The sequence below is a fragment of the Ascaphus truei genome, chromosome 5 (genome assembly GCF_040206685.1).
Source record: "Ascaphus truei isolate aAscTru1 chromosome 5, aAscTru1.hap1, whole genome shotgun sequence".
NCBI classification, from domain to species: domain Eukaryota; kingdom Metazoa; phylum Chordata; class Amphibia; order Anura; family Ascaphidae; genus Ascaphus; species Ascaphus truei.
Window position 1 is genome coordinate 56,173,959 of NC_134487.1, and position 26,608 is coordinate 56,200,566.

At 47.3% G+C, this 26,608-nt stretch overlaps 1 protein-coding gene across 1 annotated transcript in view; it reads left to right on the forward strand.

Annotated features, from left to right (window-relative positions):
- Positions 1-4,802: 4,802 nt before the first annotated feature.
- The window catches only part of SELENOO (selenoprotein O), a 35,586-nt gene continuing 13,780 nt past the window's right edge, over positions 4,803-26,608 (forward strand). The window contains exons 1-5 of the mRNA XM_075599844.1: positions 4,803-5,391; positions 17,666-17,869; positions 21,295-21,475; positions 23,395-23,525; positions 24,152-24,432. Coding sequence (XP_075455959.1) covers positions 4,838-5,391; positions 17,666-17,869; positions 21,295-21,475; positions 23,395-23,525; positions 24,152-24,432 — 1,351 coding nt within the window. The 5' untranslated portion in view covers positions 4,803-4,837. The remainder of the gene's footprint in view (positions 5,392-17,665; positions 17,870-21,294; positions 21,476-23,394; positions 23,526-24,151; positions 24,433-26,608) is intronic.

Here is a 26,608-nt window from a genome sequence, read left to right on the forward strand (position 1 = left end):
GCCTAAAAGGATTATTATCTCCAAACACGTGGGAGGCCTCCCACCAACCCATAAAAAGGTTGGCATAGGATGGGGCAAAGGATGTCCCCATGGCAGTCCCACGTGTTTGGAGATAAAATTGCTGATTGAACGTGAAGTAATTATGCGTGAGGGAAAAACGGATACTATCCAGAATAAAAACAATATGTGCAGGGGATAAATTGGATTGTGATTCTAGAAAAAACCTGGTGGCTGTAATGCCGTGCTCGTGATGTATGACGTTGTAGAGGGAGGCTACATCGAGAGTGACCCATAAATAAGATGTATCCCAAGTGAAAGGTGCAAGAAGTGATAAAATGTGTTTGGTGTCCATAACATAAGAAGGTGAATTGTGCACTAATGGTTGAAGGAAGTGGTCAATGTATTGTGAGAGATGTTCACCCAGGGAGCCAATACTAGAAATAATGGGTCTACCTGGGGGTGCAATGTGTGTCTTGTGTCTCAGACGATTTTATATTAGTTTTGCTACGGAGGCTGCACAGAGAGAGACGGGGGCCAGCTTCATACGGTTCCCGCAGTAACGCGAATACCCGGAAGTACAGGAGCTTCGGAGCTACTGAGTGTTCAGTCCCAGTGCGCGGGACGCATCATTCTGACCGAGAGACTCCTTCCCCTTCTTCTTAGCAGCTTGCCGCAACACTGTGAAGCCCCGCCGATTTGTACGGACTGCATTTTATTTATATGTAAGTAACCTATTGCTTGTTTACTTACTATTTAGGGTGACCGTTCGTCCCGTTTTTGCCGGGACAGTCCCGGTTTTTGCTGGGCTGTCCCGGTTGCCCGTCCGTCCCGGGAATGTCCCGGTTTTTCTCCCTGGTGCGCGGGGGGAGTCGGCGACGGTGCGTGGGGGGAGCGAGCAGCGGCGCCGAGGAGGAGGAGGATGCGGCAGCCGGGTAATATTTTTTTCATGTTAGAATGCCGGGGGGGGGGGGGGGTGGCTGGGCTTAGAGAGAAGAAGCAGGGGATTGGTTGGAGGTCAGAGGATCTCGGGGGCAGGGCTTAGTACCGGGCCGGATGGAGTGAGCTGCTTCTCAGTGAGAGAGAGGTAGTGTGTGTGTGTGTCCTGTCTGTATCGTGTGTGTGTGTGCTGTCTGTCTGTGTGTCTCCTGTCTGTGTGTGTCTCCTGTCTGTGTGTGTGTGTCATAGGAGGAGCTGAGGGGAAGGTATGAGGAGGGGGAGATATGAGGAGCTGAGGGAAAGGTATGAGGAGGGGGAGATATGAGGAGCTGAGGGAAAGGTATGAGGAGGGGGAGATATGAGGAGCTGAGGGAAAGGTATGAGGAGGGGGAGATATGAGGCGCTGAGGGGAAGGTATGAGGAGGGGAAGGTATGAGGGGGGGAGATATGAGGAGGGGGAGATATGGGGAGGGGGAGATATGAGGAGCTGAGGGGAAGGTATGAGGAGGGGATGGGGAGGTATGGGGAAGGTATAAGGAGGGATGGGGAAGGTATGAGGAGGTTTGGGGGAGGGGAAGGTATGAGGAGGGGGGGAGGTATGGGGAGGGCGAGATATGAGGAGCTAGGGGAAGGTATGAGGAGGGGGAGATATGAGGAGCTAGGGGAAGATATGAGGAGCTGAGGGGAAGGTATGGGGAGGGGAAGAGGAGGTATGGGGAGGGATGGGGCAGGTATGAGGGATGGGGCAGGTATGAGGAGGGGAGATATAAGGAGGGGGGGAGAGGGTAGGTATGAGGAAAGGAAGGGGAGGGAGAGGTATGAGGAGAGGAGGTATATGGGGAGGAGAAGAGGGGGAAGTATGAGGGGGCAGGTATGGGGAGAGGAGGGGGAAGTATGAGGAGGGGGGTATGTGTGTGTTTGTCACTGTGTGTGTGTCACTGTGTGTGCACGTATATTGGGGAGGGAGGTTGAGTGGGGAGGGGAGAAAAATACATGGGGGTGGGGGTGTAAGAGAGAGGGGGGGGAGGAATGGGTGAGAGGGGGGGGGAAAGGAATGGGTGACTGGGGAGTGTGAGGTGGGGTGAGAGTGAGGAGGTGTGTGAGAAGGGGGGTTCTCGCAAGGCTGCCGAAACGTGGGTAGAGGGCCCCGGTGAAAATGTTCTTCCTGGGCCCCAGGAAAGCTGTCTGCGGCCCTGCATGGCAGTGATGTCACTGACTGCCAAGAGGAGAGCAAGAGACCCTATTTTGCAAAGTGTAAGGTCAGGAAGGTCACATTTTTAAAAGTCTTAATTTTAATTAATGCCTAAATTTTTTTATTTAATTTTAATTTGTTAATTATTTTAATTAATGACTTCATTATTTATATACACACAAACACACACTGCAGGGCCCACCTCCTATACACAGACACACACTGCAGCCCCCACTAACGGGACGCATTATGGTGCCGAGGCATCATGTGATGCCACATTGTCATGGCAACATGTCACCGCCTGACGGCAGTGTCTCGTTGTCATGGCAACGGGGTGCGTCACGTGATGTAATTTGTTTTATAAATATTTTTTTATTGTGTCCCGGTTTTTCATTTTGAAAATCTGGTCACCCTATTACTATTGTAATACATATGTAGCCAGGGTCCCTCTGGTCCCCCTGTCTGCAGGTTTCTTTCCCCCTTGTGTGTGTGCTGCTGCGGGGGCGAGCGCGTTCCCGGGGGCTCCCGGTGGCAGCTGCGGCAGGACGCCGCCATGTTTAATGTGTTCGCGCATGTGTGGAGGCTTGCGCGTAAGCAGAGCAATCGCGGCGGCCATGTTGAGGTTGGCGCGGGAGTTCGCACCTGTGCCGTGCAATGCGCAGAGGTTGGCAAGCATAGAGGTGGCCATTACATGTGTGCAAGAGCTCTTGGAAGTTGCTCATGCTCAGTTAAGAGTAGCGGCGGCCATTAAAGCTTCAGACATGCGCAGTAAAGATCGCGCACGCGGTCCCCATAGGAAAGAGCTGTACCAAGAACTACAATTCCCAGCAGCCTCTGGGGACTGCACTTTCACCCTGGTCCCAGGCAGCATTGAAGCCGATAGAGCTGGCAGCTTCTCATGCTGCAAAGTTGCAACAATGTTGTGTGCAGACATGGTTTTGTCAGTTGGATCCAGGAAGAGATTGGGGAAGGTAGTGTACACAGCTGCAGTGCTCTGCTGTACTAGGCCCCAGACACCCCAGGCCAAGGTAGGCCCCACTTTCCACTAGGTTAGTGGGTAAGTTCATAGGGAAGGCCCCTTTGGTAGGGACCCTGCCCTCATCTGAGTCTTGTCAGTGACACAGCTGCAGTGCTGTGGGCTCTGACAAGAAGAGACAGTGTGGCTTGCAGTGCAGCCCCAGCAGTTAGTTTGGCAGTTTCAGGGAAGGCCCCTTTCAGTGCAAGGGGTTGCTTTCTATAGTACCCAGTTCTATGTGATATCACCGGTGCCAGTTGCACTCAGTGATCGCGGCCTGCGTCTGGGCTCAGACAGGCTCTGCAGCATGAGACTTTCCAAAGATGGATCACTCCATGAGGGAGCCACCCACCGCCAGGCAGAGTTGCCGGACGTCACATCGCAGAGCGGCGGATCCTTTGTGAAGAATCTGCAGCCTCAGGTGCTGGAGCACTGGGCAGGTACAGTCAGTCATCAAGTGCACCAACTTTACCAACAGTCACACACTTGGGGTATTGTGGGACTATTGATATAACGTGTGGGGTACAAAGCCCTGCGTGGTGACCGGGTAGTTGTGCCTATTAGTGTAATAGAGGAACACTGTCAATGTCATATTGTTGAAGTATGTTGTGTTGTGTTATTTGCCATATAGTAAACCCTTTTAGCCATAACCTTTGGTGTGGGCTGGTTACTTTATGGATGTTTCTATGTGAGGGTCACTCTACACTCCTAGAATCTCACATAGGTGGAGGCGCTGACAAGAAACGTTCCAGAGGATTCACCCCAGGCTCTCACTAGCGGAGGCTCAGACCTCCTGTGAGCCTGACAGGTATACTGCACCACACCTGGTAACATATAGGTTCCTCCTCACATACACTCTGTATGCGATTGGGTGGGGGAATACCCGTTACACATACCTTCTTGACCTCGGTGCGCTCTTAAGCTCCTTTCTTTTGACATTAAGAATAATAGAGAACACATTATTTTCCAAAAATAATGTCAATATATAAAGCTACTGAACTCGTCACAGGTATGCTGGCCAAACTCTTCCTAAAATTGTATAATTTCTCTCTGATAAAAAAACAACACATCTCGTCCTAATGCAAGCCCATGGAATATCAGATCGCCCACATGCCCTGGCGCCGCTGCCCAGGACAGACATGGTCACGTGCAAGCTACCGACAACCCCTTCATAGAAGAGCGGTCTGCAACACCTTGCTCTGGCAGGTTAGGTTTTAACCCCCAAATATTAGACGCTCTGCAGGTTGCAGCACAGTGCTCTGCTGGGACTCTTGGATTATTAACCCTGTTGCTGGGAGACAAGATGGCACCATGGTCTCTTTGCCCTGCTTAACCCTTTTGCTGCCAGAGGGGCCAGCAACGCATTGCAAAGCAACGGGTTAACCGCCTCTGGGTTTTTTTTTAATGCACTAAAAAGAAACAGCTGCCAGAAGGTCCTGCGATGTATTGCTTTACATTTAAGGGGCTTAAATAAGTCTGATTTGGGTTAATAGTCAAAAAATTCTCGAAATTTCCCTTGGCCCACTGGAGAGAGTGCAGTCCTATGCCCAATGCCCACACAGGCTGTCAGGCCTGGCGCGCCCCCCCGTGGCCTAACGTCTCACTACGTCACAATCCGAAGGGGGCGCGCCAGCAAGGCCCAGTCACGTGCTCGGCGCGCGCACGCTTCACTTCGCCTGTGTTGTTGTTTGTGGATGGCGGCGAGTCTGGCACGCGCCTGTCAACGGCTACAGCGCGTGCGGCCGAACACTCCGCGTGGAGGAATACGCGGGGCCGCCGGGAGGAGCCCGCGGCAGGATCCTGCCCCAACGGGGCAACATCTCGCCATGGAGCGTCACGACCGCTTCCCGGCGCTGGCGTTCGATAACCTGGCGCTGCGCTCCTTGCCTGTGGAGCCGGGAGCTGGGAGCGAGGAGGAGGCGACGAGGCCCAGACAGGTCTCCGGGGCCTGCTTCTCCAGAGCCCGACCCACCCCCGTGGTAAAGCCGCGCGTGGTGGCGCTGTCTGGGCCCGCGCTGGCGCTGCTCGGGCTGCCGCCGCAGCTCGGGGAAGCGGCCGAGTACCTGAGCGGGAACCGGCTGCCGCGGGGCTCGGAGCCGGCCTCTCACTGCTACTGCGGGCACCAGTTCGGCAGCTTTGCCGGGCAGCTCGGGGACGGGGCGGCCATGTACCTGGGGGAGGTGCTGAACCCGGCCGGGGAGAGGTGGGAGATGCAGCTGAAGGGAGCCGGACTTACACCCTACTCCAGGCAAGTCACTGAGAGTGTGCGTGTGTAACTTTATTTATGTGCAGCAAACACAATCTTGACGGTAGGAAAGGAAATCCCTGCCAAGCAGAGCTTACACTTGGTATATTGGGAGACTTGCAGAGAAGGAGTAAGGGCAGTATACATGGGCTATGCCAGGTACAAACATTTGTAAAGAATTGAACCATCAAAAAACACCTCTAAAACTGCTAAAAGCAGAGCTATGGTTGTGTTTTGTTTCTCCAGCAAGTGATTTCAATTGGGGAAGGGGTGGGGGGTGTTTTCTTAACTCTTGGCCCGCCCTGTCCGTATCAGAGAGCCAATCACAATACAGTGAGGGCAGGCGTCAGACATAAGGGAGGAAACGGCAATCCCTTGTCTTGTTTACATAATTACTTATGGTTCTGGTTTCTAAAATAAGTATCTGCTAGATTTGGGTACACAAGGAATAAATCACTCATGTAACCCCTTAAACATGTCACTGTTGTTGGTATATTTTGGCCCTAGGCCGAATTGCCCCTTGAAGTTAGTACGATAACGAGACCTTCATGCAACTTCTTATTTATAAAATGTTTTGAAAGGGAAAGATTCACCAGGCGCTCCTGTAGGTTTACGTGCAATAGTAAATGCCGTACAGCACTAAAATAAATACAATGTATAAAATATAAAGCAAAAATATACAGACGGTGGTAGATTGCGGATCGACCCTCATTGGTGATCCTCTATTCGTAATGATTTGGAGAAATCAGTGAGCGCAGAACACCGGTGTGAACATAAAAGACACAAAACATAAAAAATAGTGCAACTCTGTGGATGATAACTCTCAACAGGTAAGTGAGAGAAAAAGAGCATACATAAGTGCAGACCTGAAGATAGCAGAGAACTGCAAGCCACACTGTATATGGCGAGGCACTGTGCCTATGAGTTATAACGCAACAGAAAACAGATGTGTGTGTATATGTAGATACATATACAGTGTTCGACAAATCACCCAAAAATCTACTCGCCCAACCAAAAAATATACTCACCACCCAGTCCCGCCCCCAACCCCGCTTTAAAATAAAATATATAAATAAAATACATTTAATAAATTCCTAGTCAGAACAACATTCGTTTTAGACAAATGTATTTATTACATTATACTACAGTTAGTCCTTGTTACGTGTGTGTGTGTGTGTGTGTGTGTGTGTGTGTGTGTGTGTCGTATCTAGAAATAAAAGCCAGATGTGAATGACTAGTTTCCTGAACCCCTTAACCAGTGTCTGGACGTCCCCGCTTCACAATATCTAAAGCAGCAATCCCGCCTGGGATCTTACCTGATCCGCAGCCCCTCAATGTCCAGGCACGCTCATTCCCGCAATGTTATAAGTTGGAGGGGATGTGTTCCCTACCTGTCTTCTGGGTTAGGGGGGATTCCGATGACTTCCGTGTGAAGCTTGAGTCAGATCTGGAAGAAAGCAGTATAAGTTATTTTGGTGTAGTATAGGACAGTTAAGATATATAGGGTAAATAAGATATCCAGATACAGAGAGGGAGAGGAAGAGAGGGAGGGAGAGGAAGAGAGGGAGAGGAAGAGAGGGAGGGAGAGGAAGAGAGGGAGGGAGAGGAAGAGAGGGAGGGAGAGAGAGAGAAAAAAAAGAGACAGGAGGGAGAGAGGAAGAAAGAGAGAGAGGAGAGAGAAAAAAGAGAGGAGGGAGAGAGAAAGAGACAGGAGGGAGAGAGAAAAAGAGACAGAGGAGGGAGAGAGAAAAAGAGACAGAGGAGGGAGAGAGAAAAAGAGACAGAGGAGGGAGAGAGAAAAAGAGACAGAGGAGGGAGAGAGAAAAAGAGACAGAGGAGGGAGAGAGAAAAAGAGACAGAGGAGGGAGAGAGAAAAAGAGACAGAGGAGGGAGAGAGAAAAAGAGACAGAGGAGGGAGAGAGAAAAAGAGACAGAGGAGGGAGAGAGAAAAAGAGACAGGAGAGAGAAGGAGACAGAGGGGGGAGAGAAAGAGAGAGGGGAGAAAGAGACCAGAGAGAGGGGAGACGGGGGAGACCAGAGAGCGGAGACGGGGGGAGACCAGAAAGAGGGGAGACGGGGGGGAGACCAGAGAGAGGGGAGACGGGGGGAGACCAGAGAGAGGGGGGCAAGGGTGACTGACTGACCAAGACAGGGGTGACTGACTGACCGGGACAGGGGTGACTGACTGACCGGGGCAGGGATGACTGACTGACCGGGGCAGGGGTGACTGACTGACCGGGGCAAGTGACTGATTGGGGGGGGGGTACCTCTGGTGTCACACACATACTCCCATTCACACATACACATTCTCCCATATATATACACACACACACCCATATATACACACACTCCCATATATACACACACACACACACACTCCCATATATACACACACTCCCACATATATACACACACTCCCACATATATACACACACTCCCACATATATACACACACTCCCACATATATACACACACTCCCACATATATACACACACTCCCACATATATACACACACTCCCACATATACACACACACTCCCACATATACACACACACTCCCACATATACACACACACTCCCACATATACACACACACTCCCACATATACACACACACTCCCACATATACACACACACACACTCCCACATATACACACACACACTCCCACATATACACACACACACTCCCACATATACACACACACTCCCACATATACACACACACTCCCACATATACACACACACTCCCACATATACACACACACTCCCACATATACACACACACTCCCACATATACACACACACTCCCACATATACACACACACACTCCCACATATACACACACACACTCCCACATATACACACACACACACTCCCACATATACACACACACACACACTCCCACATATACACACACACACACTCCCACATATACACACACACACTCCCACATATACACACACACACTCCCACATATACACACACACACTCCCACATATACACACACACTCCCACATATACACACACACACTCCCACATATACACACACACACTCCCACATATATACACACACACACTCCCACACTCCCACATATATACACACACACACACACACTCCCACATATATACACACACACACACACTCCCACATATACACACACACACACACACTCCCACATATACACACACACACACACTCCCACATATACATACACACACACACACACACACACACACACACTCTCTCTCCCCCCTACACACACACTCCTCTCCCCCCCCCCCCCCCCCCCCACTACTCACCGTGGATCGCTGTGGTCTCCGGTCTCTGTGACAGCCAAGGAAGCGGCAGGCCGGGTGTCGCCCTCGGCCTCGGCGGCTGTCGCTGCGGGTCACCGGGTGGCAGTGAGGGATCCGGACACAGGGGAGAGAGGAGTGGGGAGGGCTAGTGATGCGGCTGGTCACCGGAGGCCGGGGACACGGAGTTGGAGGTGAGATCGGGAGTGGGGAGATTTGGGGTGTCGGGGGGAGATTGGGGTGTCGGGGGGAGATTGGGGTGTCGGGGGGGGGGGCACGGAGGCCGGGAGAGATTGGGGTGAGGGGGGTCACGGAGGCCGGGAGAGATTGGGGTGAGGGGGGGTCACGCAGGCCGGGAGAGATTGGGGTGAGGGGGGTCACTGAGGCCGGGAGAGATTGGGGGGGGGGGGGGGCGGATGGCCCGATGGGAGGGGGGGGCGGATGGCCCGATGGGAGGGGGGGCGACAGATGGAAACGGGGCCTGAGGGAGACAGGCGTGGAAGGGGCTGGCTGCCGGAAAGGGGGGGAGTGGAAGCGCTGAGGACGGAAAGTTGCTGAGAGAGCCGGAGGCGGGGTGTAATCTCCCCCAACAACATGAACCTGCCTCCGGCTTTTTTTTTTATTTTTTCTCCTGCGCGAGCGGGGGAAAAACAGCAGCGCGAGCGCGGGAAATTTTAAAAACACACGTGTGCTGCTTGGGCCAATATTTACTCGCCCGGGGGTTAAATCCACACGCCCCGGGCGTGTAAATGTATATAATTGTCGAACACTGTACATATATATTTAAGCACTTAGGCACTAAAATATTAATGTTCTAGACACAGCATAAATAAAAGCTATGACCAGAATGGTAAGGAAAACAGTTGATTATATTGGCATAAACAAAAATATGGCAGGCAATGGGAACTCACGAGAAAGCCCCATGCACGGGCATAGAATGTGGCACACGCAATGCTGTCCGGTAGTGGAGTGAGGGAACCAGATGGTGACTTGCTATCACGGAGGGTCCGCTGCGCCGGCGTCTCCGGTGTGCACGCCACTGGACTTCCGGGTTCCCCTTTCTCACAGAGTTGCGGAGCCTCACGTGCCTTCTCTACAGACCTCGGAGGCGACTGCTATTCGCCGGCTGTCTCATATGACGTGGCACAACCAATCCCAGCACTGTCTGATCCGTGTATGTCCAATCAGCTTACTGCATAGCTTGTCCTCGGTACTCACCCTATGTACTCACTAACCAATAAAATAATCCATACTATTGTGCTGCAACTTACTAAAAACTAAAAAATACATCTAACTTTATTCCAAAAACAACAACATACTATAAAACACATTTAAACCTAACCCAGACAGATGGTTCCTAGGAACAAAGAAAATAATAAATATTAAAATTCACTCAAAGACATTGTTTATCTTTTATCTAATCAGAAGAAGAGGAGAAAAACAGTAACAAGAGGCTCATCTCACAGTAGGGTAACCAATCAGAAAATTCTTATTAATAGACAGTTAAAAAGTGTATATAAAAGAAGAAAAATTAATTTGTAGCATAAAATTAATAAAAATATATGTATACATATAACAATAAAACTGACTATATATAAAAATGCAGTAATATCTATATGTATATTAAGACCATGAGGTTCAAGTGTCTTTCATTTGCGTTATGCATCTTTAAAAAATGTTTGGGGACACTGTGTAAGCAATTTTTTCTTGATATTACCTATGTGTTCAAGAACACGGACTCTAAGTGGTCTAATAGTTTTTTTTTTTTTTAAAGATGCATAACGCAAACCCAATCGGTCTGAAATATAGGGCAATTGAGTGCGTCGATAAGCACTGGAGAGGGGAAGATAGAGATAGGAGACTCATCCAGAGAGAGAGTTTCTGAATCTTTAAATTAAAGACACTTGAACCTCATGGTCTTGATATAGATATTACTGCATTTTTATAGTCACTTTATGTGTATACATATACATTTTTATTTATTTTATAGCCAAGCAAGTTTGATTTGCGCTCTCGCCGGTGCGTCACGTGAGCGGCTCGCCCAATGGGGGCGAACCAGTTCCATGCCGTCATGGCTGTGCCCCCAGGCGCGCAGCTAGCCGGCCACGCTGTCCGCGATGAAACACATTGATGCAATGTGTGTGGCCAGCGTGAGCAAGCGCATGCGGAGCGCTTACCTTCTTGGAGAGACAACCAAATTTGATTTGGCTGCTCGCTGATGCGTCACGTGTGCGGTTCGCCCAATGAGAGCGAACCAGCTCCATGACAAAGGCCGCGTCCCCTGACACGCCCCTTCAAACGCGCAGCTGGCTGGCCATGAAACGCCTGACATCATGGCGCTCGAGCGCTAGCGAGAGCTCTCCCACCCTGGCTGCAGCCACGACACTGCCGCGGAGTGTGCTTGGAGAGATCACTTCAGTGATTCCCAGCATCCCCGCCAAGCGCGTTCAGTGGCAGCGTGGACGCAGCCATAGGCCGAGTTCAGGGTTGATGCTGCGCAAGCGTGCACACGTCCATCACACTTTTGAGTTGTTCGGTGGGAGTTTTCAAACTGGAAACTCCACCAGCGGCAAAGTACAGCGTTGACGCTGCTACTTTTTGCCACTACAACCCAAAATGATATTTCAGGCTACAGTCGCGTCACGTGAGCTGGTTCGCTGAACCAGCTCCGTGACACGTTCGTTCCGCCCCCGCCATGCCCCCAAATGCCACGACCCAACTCCTGCAACCAAGGCACAGATCGCTGGGCTGCAGGAGCGTGTGGCGGAGCCACGCACGGACGCTCGGGGCCGTAGCATCCACCCTGAACTTGGCCTTCGTGTGCACAGCACTTTCTAATCTCCAAAAGTACAGGTCTCTTTGTTAAACTGTAAGGTCTCGGGGTCTCTTCTTTCCTGTCTAGTTACAGACAAAATTGATTTATTGGGCTACATAAAACGGATACAATCCACAAACAAAAGAGATAACCTCCTCCCACGCGTTTCAACCGACTCCTTGAGAAAGACCAACTCAGTTGAAACGTGTGGGAGGAGGTTATCTCTTTTGTTTGTGGATTGTATCCGTTTTATGTAGGCCAATAAATCAATTTTAACTTTCCATACTGGTGAGTTTTGATTGGGGTCAGGAGCGGCAGGACTGCCGATCATTTTTTTTACTTCTGTGCTACCACGATCGGACGGACGCCGAGGAGGGACACCATACACCCGCTCAGGGTGGGACGCTGAGCCAGGAGGCAGGGAGACTGGTAGTAATCGTGAGTACAAGTGTTACTCCATACCAGTTTATCACTAAGGAATCGGGACATTTGCAGCCACAATTTCATTATTCATTGATGTGGGTCTGCATCCATTTCCATCCCCGCACTTACCTCCACATCAGGCTTATAACCTATATCACATAGGCTTGTATTGCACATCTTACCAGTTTGCCCTGGAGCTAACAGACGGATTCTTCCATTTGTACTTTCAGACAAGACCTTGATACTACATTTGAAGACACCTAGGAGGTTTTTGAAAGCTCTGTACACTATACTTTCGTTAATAACCCTCCCCACCCCCCAATGTTGGTTTGTTAAAGCAGCAGTACTGGTGACACGTATTTTTAAAATTGGTTTGAAGCAGAGGGTCTCTGGAGCTGAACCGTGTTAATTTCAGCTCCGCGGACCCCCGGCTTCCTGAGATACTTACTTCAGAATGGGGTGCTGGTATCTCTGCGCATTTCAAAGCTCCCACGCCATGTGGGCCAATAGGAAGTCACAGGGAATGATGTCACAGCTTCCTATTGGACCACAGGATGCGGCCATTAAGATAACCCTGTCTGGGCTACAACCCCCTTCTAAGTTGAGTATCTCCGGAAGCAGACAGTGCTCAAAGCTAAAATTAACACGGTTCAGCTTCGGTGACCCCCGTGCTGTGTGTGTGTGTGTGTGTGTGTGTGTGTGTGTGTGTGTGTGTCTCTGTCTGTCTGTCGCCAAGCGATCTACAGAACAATGCTGTGATGTTTTGAAAGCTCAGTACATACTACTATATCTATGAAAAGGTGTCTTGTTGGGCCAAATAATTGGGTTTATCTCACAGGGACAAAGGTTAATTTACTGAGGTGATTGGTTTAATAGGGTAAAAGTAAGGCAATGCTGCCTTTTTAAATAAAATTAAAACATTTTTACAGATGAAGTGGGTAGGAGTGATGATGAAGCCTTCTGGTTTTGCACACTAACTTAATATCTTGACAATGCTGAACAAGTGAGCAAGCAAAAATTGATGAGCTTAAAAGTGTGAGACGTGGCCGTGCAAACTGAAGGAAGCAGCTGCTAAAGATTCAGGGTGGTTGCTGGATAAAGACAACTGTGAAAGCTACAAAGTGATTTAAAAAAAAGTATCTGTCGTAATTAACATTCTTTTGTAACGTCCCAACATATTCTGCAGTACAATGAAGGTAGAAACTTACAATTACGGTCTGCAGTTGCGTGCCCCACAATGCTTTGCTGCAAGCCACAATTTTTCGCAACTTGAAGGAGCAGTTGCCCCTACTGTTTTGTTTTCCCCCTACATGTATGGGAATCACATGGGTCTCTAGAGCTGAACCGCATTAACTTCAACTCCAGGGACCTCCTGGTTCTGAAAGATACTTACTGGGAAAGGTGCCCGGTAAGGGTAAACAAAATAGATATTTAATCTCCCACTTCACACACATTCATTGTGGCTTTCTATTGTCCTGTGTGACTCAAGAGATTTAAACCTCTATGAAGTACTTGTGGCACCGTCCCTGATAAGTGTCTCGGGAAGATGGCATCCCAAAGCTGAAACGAATGCGATTCACCTCCTGAGACCCCCCTGCTTTCTGTACATGCCCAGAGGGAACTGATGCTTTTAACAATTGAAAATGGTTTGTGTCAATAAAATAATAATGTAGGGTTATGGTAAATGAAAACCCCAAACCTGTATTTTCAGCAGTCACAAGCATTGCTGTTTAAAAGTGCATTCCCATGTAGCCAGCCAAAGTTCCTTAGCATATCTAACTGTACTAAAGGCAAATATCTGACTGCTTTTTGTTTCTTTGAAAATGTATCAAACATTGCATTTCTTAGAGGCTTCTGGATGGGGGAAGAGTTTGTCATTCATGGATTGACTTTAATTTATCCAGGCCTATAGGTAGAATGACGAATTACATAGAGTCCGGCGACTCCTGAGTGCCACGAATCTCTGGCACTTAACTGTTGTGATCGCTCCTAGAGCCTGAATGCCACTTCTATCACAGCGGTCAACCCAAGCTGTCCCTAGAAAATGAGCACATGACCATGACCTGTGTTGTCATATGGGTGCTCTACCGTAAAGGTTAATTCAGCATTTTTCTTGCCGGAGGACTGGTAACTATAGAATGTGGAATATCTTTTTAATGGATGAGGTAAATGTGTTTTCTACTAAGTTCTCCCGGAAGCGTTGGTAATATCTGCTGTGTACCGTTTTCTGCGTTTGCTTTGTTTATCTGTTAGGTAGAACTTCTCATTTTGATAAGCACAGGAGGTGTTACTTTGTGTTATGAGCATATTCTGAATACCCTGCTTTATATTATATTGGGTATAAGTTGCTATGTGGTTCTTGTTTGATCGGGTAGTATCTGTCACAATGTTGATTGTAGGTGCGGTGGTAATGAAGCACATACAGTACGCCACTAGTTTTGCATGTCTTGGGAGCAGATTTACAAACAGAAGCCGTTTATTAGCACATCAGAGGAAGTACAGTAACTTCTCTTTAGAGTTGATTTGTGTTGGAGAGCTGACACAGATGGTCAGATAGTCAACTGACAAGTCGATTTGGCATTTCTGAGAACAAAATGGGCTAGTCTACCTAACATATTTAAAGATTCAGGTAGGAAACCTCATCCCAGATGGGAGCAGCTAATTAACACACCAGAATTGAGAGTTCTCAATTAAGGAGATAAAGTGACAAACTGGAGTAAGTAAACAAAACCTTCACCGTAATCTTGAGTAAGAAAACCTGTGCCGTTTAAACATCTGTACACTACAATTTCAACTGTGAAGAACCCTAGGGCCGCGGGCATGGTCAGCGCTTAGCCGCTGACCCGTGCTCACGCTTGCCAGTGAGCCCCTGCAGCCGCAATGAGAGCGGCTTTAGCAGGGGCTTGCCGAGGCGTAGCACGTAAAAAAAAATTGTTTGTGCGCTGAGGGGAGCGGAGGGCCGGTCACATGAGCGGTTCGCCCAATGAGGGCGAACCAACTCCATGACGTCACTGGCCCGCCCCCAGACACGCCCCCGGATGGCGCGCGTAGTAAGGCCAGGGACAGCACCCACTTTCCCTCAGCCTCCGCACGGCTGGAGTCTCTATGGACTCAGCCTAATGTCGGTCAGCTAAATTGTATCATGACCTACAATGAAAAGGACTTGTGATGTTTTGATAACTCGGCACATACGACTAAATCTTTGCAAAAGTTTCTTGTTGGACCATTAAAGGGGTTTTATCCCCACGTAGGTCCAAGGTGAATTAATTACACTGTTAGATTTTTTTAATAGGTTAAAAATAAGTCGTACAGAAATCGTTCACGGCTGATTCAAACTTTGGCCAATGTTCGCCCATCTCTACTGATGAGACCATAAGTATGAGGCGCCTGGCTGTACAAACTGTTTTTATTAAATCTCTTTTAAACCTTGACACTTGCCTTCAGAAATCATGTGTGCCTAACATGGCTGCCTTCCACTTTCAATCAATTCTTCAGTCAGTGTAACTCAGCAACTACAATGTTTTCTTATATTACTAAGGTAACATTGAATATTGTTATAGTTTACAGCAGCGGTGCGCGAACTGGGGGGCGGGACCCAAGGGGGGGGCACGAGATTACCGGCGGGGGGGCGTTGGTTTTACAGAGGCCCCGCGCGCTTCCCGAAGGCACTTAAATTAAGTGCTGGGGGAGCTGCGGGGCCTCTGTAAACCATACTCGCCTTGATTCAGCCGGCATCTGGAGATGCGTCACCATGGCAACGCGGCGTCCAATGACGCCCAGACGCCGGGAATCAAGGTAGGGAGGTGGTGTGCGCGGAGAGGAGGACATTCGGCAGGGGGCACAGGGAAAAAAAATTGCTCCCCCTTGGTTTACAGCTGAAACTGCTGGGAATATTGGCAACATACTATCACAAACAGGAAAGTGTAGCAAAGATCTTGCACTTGGTGGGCTAAAACCTATAGAAATCAGTTGATGCTCAGTATATTAAAACGCATTAAGAGTTGAATTTAAAGAAAAACATAAAATCAGTGACGTATCTAATACTATAGAACTGATTTATAGTATGGCAAAAAAAAGTATAGATTTATGAGCTCACATTTTGAAATAGGCATAATAAATACCGGTCTCGCTGCATCTTAATAGCAGAATGAGCTGGGCCTTTTGGGTGGGTCATTTTGAGAATGGCAGACTCGGTGTTCTTGTTTTGTATACTAGTCCTGCAATAGCTGACATGCATTACAGTTGCATGTGCCCAGTGTTTAAAGCAGCAATACGTGAAAAATACTGTGTTTTCTTTAAATCAGGTCTGTAGCATTTGAATGATCATCCTTTGATTGCAATAGCAACTATTTAGAAAGTCATATCCACTTCCTCTTTTGAATCAGGCTCTAACACACCTTTTTGAGCTCTGTCCCAAATGAATCTGTTGCTGTGTTCCAAACGGACTGTCTATGACTGAAAACTGTAACAATAATGTGTTAGGCCTGTAATATAGTGCGCTTCTGTGCGCACACGCATCGATGATAATTGCCTGTGTGAGCCTGACGTTGATACTTGACATGCGCACGGCCGTGAGCGTCGGTGCGGCAGATCTGAGGAAATACACATGTGACGCTGTGAGACAATCACAGTCCGGCCTAACGCTGTGGCGTCATAGCCACGCGTGTCACCGCTTGCCCTATAGACACTAAATGTGTGAGCCACGCGAACGCGCATGCACCCGCGCATACTATATTACAAGCCTTACACTTAGAAGTATAAGGCCTGGGACATAGAGGATTAAACAGCGCTGAGCCGCGCTCCTGCTCTGCCTCGCCTGCTCCAAAATGGAGCTTTTTCCTGTCTTTGCAGGCGGGGCGGAGGCGTGTCAGGAGGCGGAGCAGGAGGCGGATCTAGTCCCCCGCTCCCCCCTCCGCTTCCCCGAGCGGCAAATTTCAAACTTCCCTGTCTGTTCCAAGTTTCTCAGCCTCCGCACGCATCAGCGCGCATGCGGAGGGGGAAATTATAGCCGCGCTGATGACAGATGCAGGGGCTTTGTGCATCTGCTCAGCGCAGCTCAGCCCGCCTCAGCGAGCTTCAATTCACTATGTCCCAGGCCTAATGTTACATATCAGCTGCAGCACAAAGTCAGAAGGCGGCCATTTCGTTAGACACACAATCTCGATTTTTACAGATTTAAAAGAAGAGCACCAAATGATTGCCAGCTTCGTTAAGTATGTAAAATTATCCATTGTAAAATTATACATTGTCCCATGCTTTACATATAAAAAGGGGGAAAGTAGAATTGCTGCTTTAAGATCTGCTTTATATCTCGGCACTGATCACTATAACGCTAGTATAGTCACCTAGTTGACGAGAGCAGTTTGCATGGCATTTAACAGATGATCTGCTTTTTAGTTGGTTTTCTAGGTCCCTCTCTTTAGTAGTTCTAGTACAGCTGTAGCTATGTTGGTCTTAAATTATTACATGCTTTGCAGTATATTATATACTTTCATTGCACCAAGATGGAAATAATATAAAGGAGTTCTTACACGAGCTTTATGACTAGAAAAGCTATCCGCATTATGTGCAGAAGAGATGTGAGGAAGGGTCCTTCCAGTGTTTTGATACTATTTGTTCATACTTTGGACAAGCTTCTTGGTTCCAGAGATATTGTGGGGAGTGGTGGAAATATTGTGCTTTAATAATCCTAAAGTTTTATATGTGCCTTTTATTAACGTTCTAAAACAAATGATTTTACATTGCAGACAAGCTGACGGGCGCAAGGTCTTGCGATCGAGTATAAGAGAATTTCTCTGCAGTGAAGCCATGTTTCACCTCGGAATACAAACCACACGGGCTGGTTCATGTGTGACATCAGACTCCACCGTCGTCCGAGACATATTTTACGACGGACACCCGAAGCAAGAAAAGTGCACTGTTGTTTTACGTATTGCTCCCACGTTTCTAAGGTCATTTTAATATTCTAACTAAAAATGTTATGTAGGTAAATGATTTTCTTCTATATTTCTCATTATAGGTATGTCAGATACAGATTAAAGATGTTATGTTTGTTTATACACTAGTCTACAGTAATCAGATCATGAACATGCATTCAGGGATCATCTGAACTCATGAGATTCTAAGCAAACTTACATGTTCTGAACACTTATCGAATGAATGAATACAAGTTTATGATGCGTATCGTTGTACATATTGTACATAGGTTTAGGAAGGTGACAAGATCTGTTCAAATTGTTATCGGCAATCAGTGTAGTCAAATTCTATAGTTTTTTATCAAGCAAGATGCATTGAGATATCACAATACTGGAATAGAAATCCTGATTTAGCAGCCTCTAAATTTGAAACACGTTCCACACAACCTTATTTGAAATATGTTCCTTAAATCGGCAAATATATAAAAAAAAAATACAGCAATGTAAATTTATCAAGAGACAATATATTTGCCGATGGTTTGAATCTCTGAGAAATCCTTTATCTTATGTAAAGCAGCAGAAAACAAACCGGAGAACCAAGTTCATAACACCTATTTTTTTGTTATGTGGCAGTGAGGAGTTCTACTTGTCATCTATAATATTGTAATTATCGTATTCATTAGATGTCCTATGTTAGAGGGGAGCGATCCATTGCAGGGACACACTAATCTTTTACCTGACGTCCTAGAGGGAACACTTCTGTCTGCATTGAGACATACTCTATGCCAGGGGTGAGCAAACTTTTTATGCCGAGCCCCCCTTTTCATCCATGAAATTTCTCGGGGCCCCCCTGCCTGATGTAATCAAAATCACATGACGTCAGCGCACGTGAGCTGGTTCAGCTATTGAGGGCGAACCAGCTTTGTAACGCCCCCGCCACGCGTCTACAAAAAAGTATTTATAGCACAAATTACATAACTTAAAAATAAATATTATAATATTTGTCTAATAGCGTTCCCATTTCTGCTGTATTATTAATCTCTCTCTTCCCGCCACATTAGAACACCTCAGGACCTCTCTAACCTCTTCCAGTCTCTCCCTGTATTTCTCACTCCCCCTCCAGTCCCTCTCTATTCCTCCCCTCAGTGTCTCCCCCTCCCCCCCCACTCTCTTTCCCTCCCCCCAGTGTGTGTCTCTTTCTCCCTCCCCCCATTGTCTCTCACTCTCTCCCCTCTTCCAGTCTCACACTCCTCTTCCAGTCTCTCCAACTCCCTGTATTTCTCACTCCCCCTCCAGTCCCTCTCTATCCCTCCCCTCAGTGTCTCCCCCCACTCTCTTTCCCTCCCCCTGTGTGTCTCTCTCTCTTTCTCCCTCCCCCTAGTGTCTCCCTCCCTCCATTGTCTCTCACTCTCCTTCCAGCCATTGCCTCTCCCTCCCCCCAGTGTCTCTCTTGCACTCTCCAACCAGCTATTGTTTCTCCCTCCACCCGGTGTCTCTCTCGCACTCTCCCTCCAGCCATTGTGTGTCTCTCTCCCTCCTGCCAGTGTCTCCCTCCCTCCCACCAATGTCTCTCTCATCCCCATCCCCATGTAGCTCTTTCACCCCCCCTCCCCATGTCACACTCACTCTCACCCCCCTCCCCATCTCACACTCACCCCCCTCATGTCACTCACACCCTCCCCATGCCTCAGTCTCACACTCACTCCCCCATGTCCCAGTCTCACACTCACTCCCCCATGTCCCAGTCTCACTCTCCCACCCCCCCATTTCCCAGTCTCACTCCCCCCCCCCATGTCCCAGTCTCACTCCCCCCATGTCCCAGTCTCACTCCCCCCCATATGTCCCAGTCTCACTCCCCCCCCCATGTCCCAGTCTCACTCCCCCCCCCATGTCCCAGTCTCACTCCCCCCCCATGTCCCAGTCTCACTCCCCCCCCATGTCCCAGTCTCACTCCCCCCCCCATGTCCCAGTCTCACTCCCCCCCCCATGTGCCAGTCTCACTCACCCCCCCCCATGTCCCAGTCTCACTCCCCTCCCCCATGTCCCAGTCTCACCCCCCCCCCATGTCCCAGTCTCACTCCCCCCCCCCATGTCCCAGTCTCACTCCCCCCCCCCCATGTCCCAGTCTCACTCCCCCCCCCCCCCATGTTCCAGTCTCACTCCCCCCCCCATGTTCCAGTCTCACTCCCCCCCCCCCAGTTCCAGTCTCACTCCCCCCCCCCATGTTCCAGTCTCACTCCCCCCCCCATGTTCCAGTCTCACTCCCCCCCCCCATGTTCCAGTCTCACTCCCCCCCCCCATGTTCCAGTCTCACTCCCCCCCCCATGTTCCAGTCTCACTCCCCCCCCCATGTTCCAGTCTCACTCCCCCCCCCCCATGTTCCAGTCTCACTCCCCCCCCCCATGTTCCAGTCTCACTCCCCCCCCCCCATGTTCCAGTCTCACTCCCCCCCCCATGTTCCAGTCTCACTCCCCCCCCATGTTCCAGTCTCACTCCCCCCCCCCCCATGTTTCAGTCTCACTCACCCCCTCTCCCCATGTCACACGCTGATGCAGGAAGCAACGAGATGCTGCTGTGTACTGTAGCACAGCGCAGCGCCACCTAATGGGCAAAAGAAAAATTGCAGCTGCAGACGGCTTTTTTCCCTCTGCTCCTGGCAAAATCGCCGCTGCTTCCTGCGCCCCCCCTAAACAATCTTGCGCCCCCCCAGGGGGGCGAGCCCCCCAGTTTGCGCACCGCTGCTCTATGCTACCAGAAGCTTCAGATGCTCACCAGGATTTTCACCCACGGTGATATTAACTTAATGACGCTCTCTCTTACTGTCTTAACAGGCTCATTTATGATTAAAAAAATAAATATGCAGTGATTTTTTTTTTCTGTGCAATATTTTGAAGTTGTCTCATTGGTAAAATATTACTCTTTGTGTATCTGGTCTATGAATAGTTTTGTGTTTATATACAATTTTGGTGTCTGTGTTTCCTTATTGGACAGTGGGGGAACAATTGTTCCCCAGTTGTTCTGGTTGCTATGCATTTAAGTGTCATATACTCCCAACTATTTTATATGTGGTGTCCTCCTTTTTATGGGTTTGATATGTTTTTTTTTTTTAGGATGTGTGACATTTGTGTGTTGTTTTTATTTTATTTAATATCTTTAATACATTTATAATATTTTTACGAGTGCACCAATGTGGGATCGTGTCTTCTGCCCTCATCTCTTTTTAGGAATATGTTTTTAGATATTCTGTTAATCGTGATCCCGGGAGGCACAATGGTTGCATGTAGATATTTTGCATTAAACCACAATATTCCATTCATTCTAATAGAATTGAGTGTGTTGGAAATATTGTGTTGAATATTTAAAACCTTCATTACTGTGACAAACACTCCAATACTTATCCAGCATGTGCTAAGTGCTAAATAGGTTAATGAGAAATCATATCTCTGTTTTCTTTTGAACAGGTTTGGATCTTTTGAGATTTTTAAGCCAACAGACGAATACACTAGCCGCAGAGGTCCTAGTGTCAATAGAAATGATATCCGGATACAAATGCTTGATTATGTGATTGGCACATTCTATCCAGACATACAGCAAACACATGCTGATAACAATGTAGACCGGAATGCTGCTTTCTTCAGAGAGGTAGGGACTGCTCCATCTAGCCGAGATGGGTCCATGCCCTGATTTTATCCTGTAACTAAAACAGCAGTGGTTTGGTTAAAATCACAAGATAGAAAGCATTAATTGTTTCCATTTGTAAGTTTTATATGAAAAATAACATACATACTCATTGTTAATGTAACTATATAAAGTGAATTTATAACTACTTCTTTAACGGGCAGTCACTTTTCCAGGATTTTGTGGACGATTTCTATTTATCACATTAGTTTTGCACATCTTCAATGGTTAATTATTGTGTCACTTTCCAATTTTTTACATTGTCACTTTATTTGTCATTTTTCAGATTATTATTCATCACTATCACATTACATTCACAGTTGAGATTTACAATAGAGGTTAGAGATTGGTGCTGATTATCTGTTCTTTTATTTTTATATTACATATGCTAGATTCCTTTTAAAACCTTCCAAAATGTTTTAGCTGTGTTACCATAAATGATTTATATTCCTGGACATACATGGACATGTTTGTCAAACACATCACGCATTTATTTTTATTTATTTTTAATCTAAAATATGCCCTTTTTATAAAAATGAGCACATCCATTTTCCCAATGTCAAAGAACATGTAACAGTGGTGAAGAAGCACATGGGTATGTGATCTTAAAAGCAGCAACTCCTCCTCCTCACAGAACCACTTTTTTCTTAATTTTTTTTTTTTTTTTTTTTACAAAGTTGGAAAGCAGGGGGTCCTGTCTGCTGAACCACATTAATTTCAGTTCCCGCGATACATACTGGGAATGGTGTTACCGGTACGTCCTGTGATTGACGTTTTTTTAAAAATGCCCAGTATTATGCAGGCCCGTGACGTTGGATGTCGTCACTGCTTCCTACTGGCCCACGTAACGCGGGAGATTTTAAACTGCCGTTTTGTTTTCCCTAAAGTGTACTGGAGCATCGTTACGTTTACCAGTAAGTGTCTAGGGAACAAGCGGGTCCGCAGATCTGAGATTAACATGTCTCAGCTCCAGAAACCTCCTGCTTCCTACCTACTTTAAAAAAAAAGAGAGAGATTTTTACATGCCCTTTATATTACTAATATATCATGTATGACTAGTAGCCATTAAATTGTTGAAATTATTGATCAACTGCATTCTTTTTATAGAACTCTTTTCTAATCATAGTTTGTTTTTACAGTAAACTTGACCTTTTTAAATAGTATTTCGGCCAGTTTTATTGGCAAGTAACAGTTTACTCAATGCTTTTATGAGCCATCTATTGCTGTATTGGTTAAATATTGTATTTTGCATTTTACGTCATATATATTTGTCAAAAAAATCCTTCTGTCTGGAAAAGACCTGTTACAATTTACATGTTTTTTTAGTTGTTTAAAACCTTAATTACTGAGCTTTTTTTGACAGCAACTTTGAACATTGCATGCTTTGCTTGTGACTATGTATACGAAAATGAACCAAACTGAGTCACTAATGGTACACTTGAAAATACAGACTATTCTGTGGAAGAATGCTGGAGATCATCGCTGTGGCTTCCTACTGACGCCGCAAAAAGAATTGAGTGTTCATTATAATGTACAATAACAACAAATGTTTTTTTTTTTTTTTTTTTTTTTGTGATTCATATTGAGCAGTTCAAAAGCAGGGAAACATAAAGAGCTACAATGATTGCTAAACTGGCAAGACCCCTATTCAATATACTGTGAAGATGTCTTCCCATGTTGGAAGAGTGGTCGAGTTAAATTAAATGAACTGTACTATTGTTTTCTCTAGTACTGTATGTGGAAAATGGTCACAGCATGGTAAATAAAGGCTCACTTTAGATCTATGATTTTTTTCTTCAGAATGTGCTTTTAATCATTTCTTTTGCATGTCTCTGTCCTGGGTTCAATTACTACTTCATGTGCATGTGGCTTTTTTCTTCCAGATAACACTAAGAACGGCTAGGCTTGTTGCTGAATGGCAATGTGTCGGTTTCTGCCATGGGGTACTTAATACTGATAATATGAGCATCGTCGGGCTTACTATTGATTATGGACCTTTTGGGTTCATGGACAGGTCAGTACCAAACCTCAGCATATGCTTTCATTTTTCTACAGTTTGTTCTGTACTACTGTAGAGGACTCAACAGCTAAATGGTTCACAACCAATGCTTTCATAAAGTCTTGGGTGCACCATTATATAGTATAAGAAGAGTATACTCTGTATATCCGGCTTTTTTTTTTTTTTTTTAAATGCAGTTAACCCTCCTCTGGCAAAGTAGAGTTGATGTCCTATTCTAATAGTCATTAATGCAATTTCAAGCTCTTGGCTTGATAAGTGGACAGTTCTTTCTCAGTGGCTTTTTTTTAGTCATTTGCATGCATACTCAATGCAAAATATAATTAGCCATACCTGTATGTCCTATAGGCTTTAAACTGAATACTATCTTATGCAATGTACTGATGGGACATCTGTCATTGGCCACAGTAATTACAGAATGTCACAATAAGAGGAGATTATTTATTAAACTGCAATAATTCCGATTGGAGCACTGCCACCTGTCAAGTCATTCTTTTTGCCATGAATAAGAGACAGTAGAGTTATGACCAGGATACAGATGGCCAAGTTGACATTGTAGGTGAACTGTTTGTGTTTGTAGAATGAATATTCCGTAGCTGATTTTTTTTGTGTGTATGCTGCAGATATGATCCTGATCACATTTGCAATGGGTCGGATAACATGGGACGCTATGCCTATAACAAGCAGCCAGAAATCTGTAAGTGGAATATGGGGAAACTTGCTGAGGCCCTCGTTCCAGAGCTGCCCATACAGAAAAGTCAAAGTATTATCGATGAGGAGTATGATGCAGAATTCCAAAAGCACTACATGCAAAACATGAGACACAAGCTGGGTCTTATCCAGCTGCAACTTGACGAGGACAATAAACTTGTCGCAGATTTTCTAGAAACCATGCATCTTACAGGTAACACCAAAGAAACATGTAAAGTTTCTAAGATTTTCACCTTCCAATTGTATAAATGCACAGAAAACTACAAATACTGTATAACGTGTCAGTCTGTGAGTACATATACATACACGTGTGTGTGTGACACACAAACCGTTTTCAGGAAAAAAGTGGCCGCTTTAATTTTTTCATTTGATATATTTCTCGCTTAATCCCCATACAGCTGAGTTCCTCTCAGAAGTATACTGTAAAAGAAAAGGTGTGTTTTTGTTTTTTAAGGCAGGGGTGCGCTAACTGGGGGGTGCTCTTTCCCAAGGCATTTAAATGAAATTCTGGGGTACCGCGCAAGGCCTCTGTAATTTCCTTTACCGTGATTCAGCCAGCAACGTGGCGTTATTTGACGCCAGCACTAAGCTTAGGAGGGTGTGGGGGGAACAGGCAGGGGGGCGCAGCACCAGAAGTTTGCGCACCTCTGCTTTAAGGCATGAAATATAGGGGTTCCCCCCTGGAGCTCATCCATGTTCTACTCAGCTCAGGGGCCCCGTGGTTCCCAAGTGCACTTACCGGGGTCACTACCCCTCCAGAGGAAACGAAATGGCCGTTTAAATTAACCGCCGTGTTAAATAGTTTAAAACTATGTTTTATTACTGGAAATCTACGATGGGTAACATAGCAAGAAATTTCTGTGTACTTATATCGTACCAACTGCTTCAAATTTAGGCTGGATACATTTGATTACGTTTTGAGTAAATACAATTGATTTACAGCCTCCTATTCAGAGATCATTTGTACATTAAGACGAAGGAACATTTTCACACTTTCAAACCATGATTTAAAAATACTTAAAACATTTTTAGGGTGTCAATCAACCACAGTATTTTTAATTTGCATATTGCTACTTAGTTAAATTTGTTTCTACATGGGACAGCATCTTTGCGGGCTAAGTACCTAACCAGTGATGTAATTTTATAGTACAGCTCTATTTAAATATTTGAAGCACGTGGTCAGGAAAAGTTAGCTTCATTACCACAAAGTTGTGCGGAAACGCAAATATGTTTCTTACTGTCAGACTATTATCAGCCAGTTTGAGAGTGCTATTAAACTGGTTGTGGCATCTTGAAGTGATTTGAATATCAAGTTCATCAGTGTGAGTTAATACCTAAGGCTAAGGTCCCGTTGCACGCGTCCGCACGGCTGGCTTGCTTGCCGGCGGCGCGTGCAACTCGCTGTACCGCGATCTGCGGTCTACAGGCTACTTTTATCGGAGCGGGGGGGCGTGGCCAAACGGGTCGGGGGGGGCGGCCATGACGTGAGGGGGCGCGGCCATGACGTGAGGGGCCGGAGCGGGAGGTGGGCGGGAGTGGGAGGATTGACAGGGAGGGGGGGCGTGGCTTGAGCGGAGGGACCCGCTACTCTTCCCCTCCCTCCACGGGCTGCAGGTAAGTAAAAAAAACACACACACGCAGGCACTCATACATACATACATACACACACACACACAGGCAGGCACTCACGCACTCATACACACACACACACACACACACAGACAGAGACAGGCACGCACGCACTCATACACACACACACAGACAGAGACAGGCACGCACACAGACAGGCACACACATACACACACACAGGCAGGCACGCACGCACTCAGACACACACACAGAGAGGCACTCACGCTGCTTTCACTCCACACTCCTCCCCGCTCCCCGAAGCCTCTCCTCCTCCCGAAGCCTCCCCTCCCCATTGGCTCACAGCCACACCACGTGACGCGTCAACGCTAGGGAACACCATTCTGTGGTGTCTCCTAGTGGCTGACGCGCCACAGCGTGTAGTCAGCTGTGCAGCCAGTGGGGACCGGGACCGGCTCGCGAGGATTCCCCTGCTGGTGGGGAACTCGCTACATTGCCGCCCGCGCCAACGAGCGCAGCGGGTCCCAGGCCTTAATGGTAGTACTTTTAATGTGATGTTTGGCAACATTTGCTGAATTAGGCCTCGGGCATGGTCAGCGCTCATGCGCTGAGCCGTGCTGCTGCTCGGCACTGAGCCCCTGCAGCCGCAATGAGAGCGGCATTAGCAGGGGCTCGCGCACGCGTCAGCACGCTTGGGGAAGCGTGTGTCTGACGGAGTCTTGAGATTTTCTTGCTTGCCGGAGCGCAGGGCCGGTCACGTGAGCGGTTCGCCCAATGAGGGC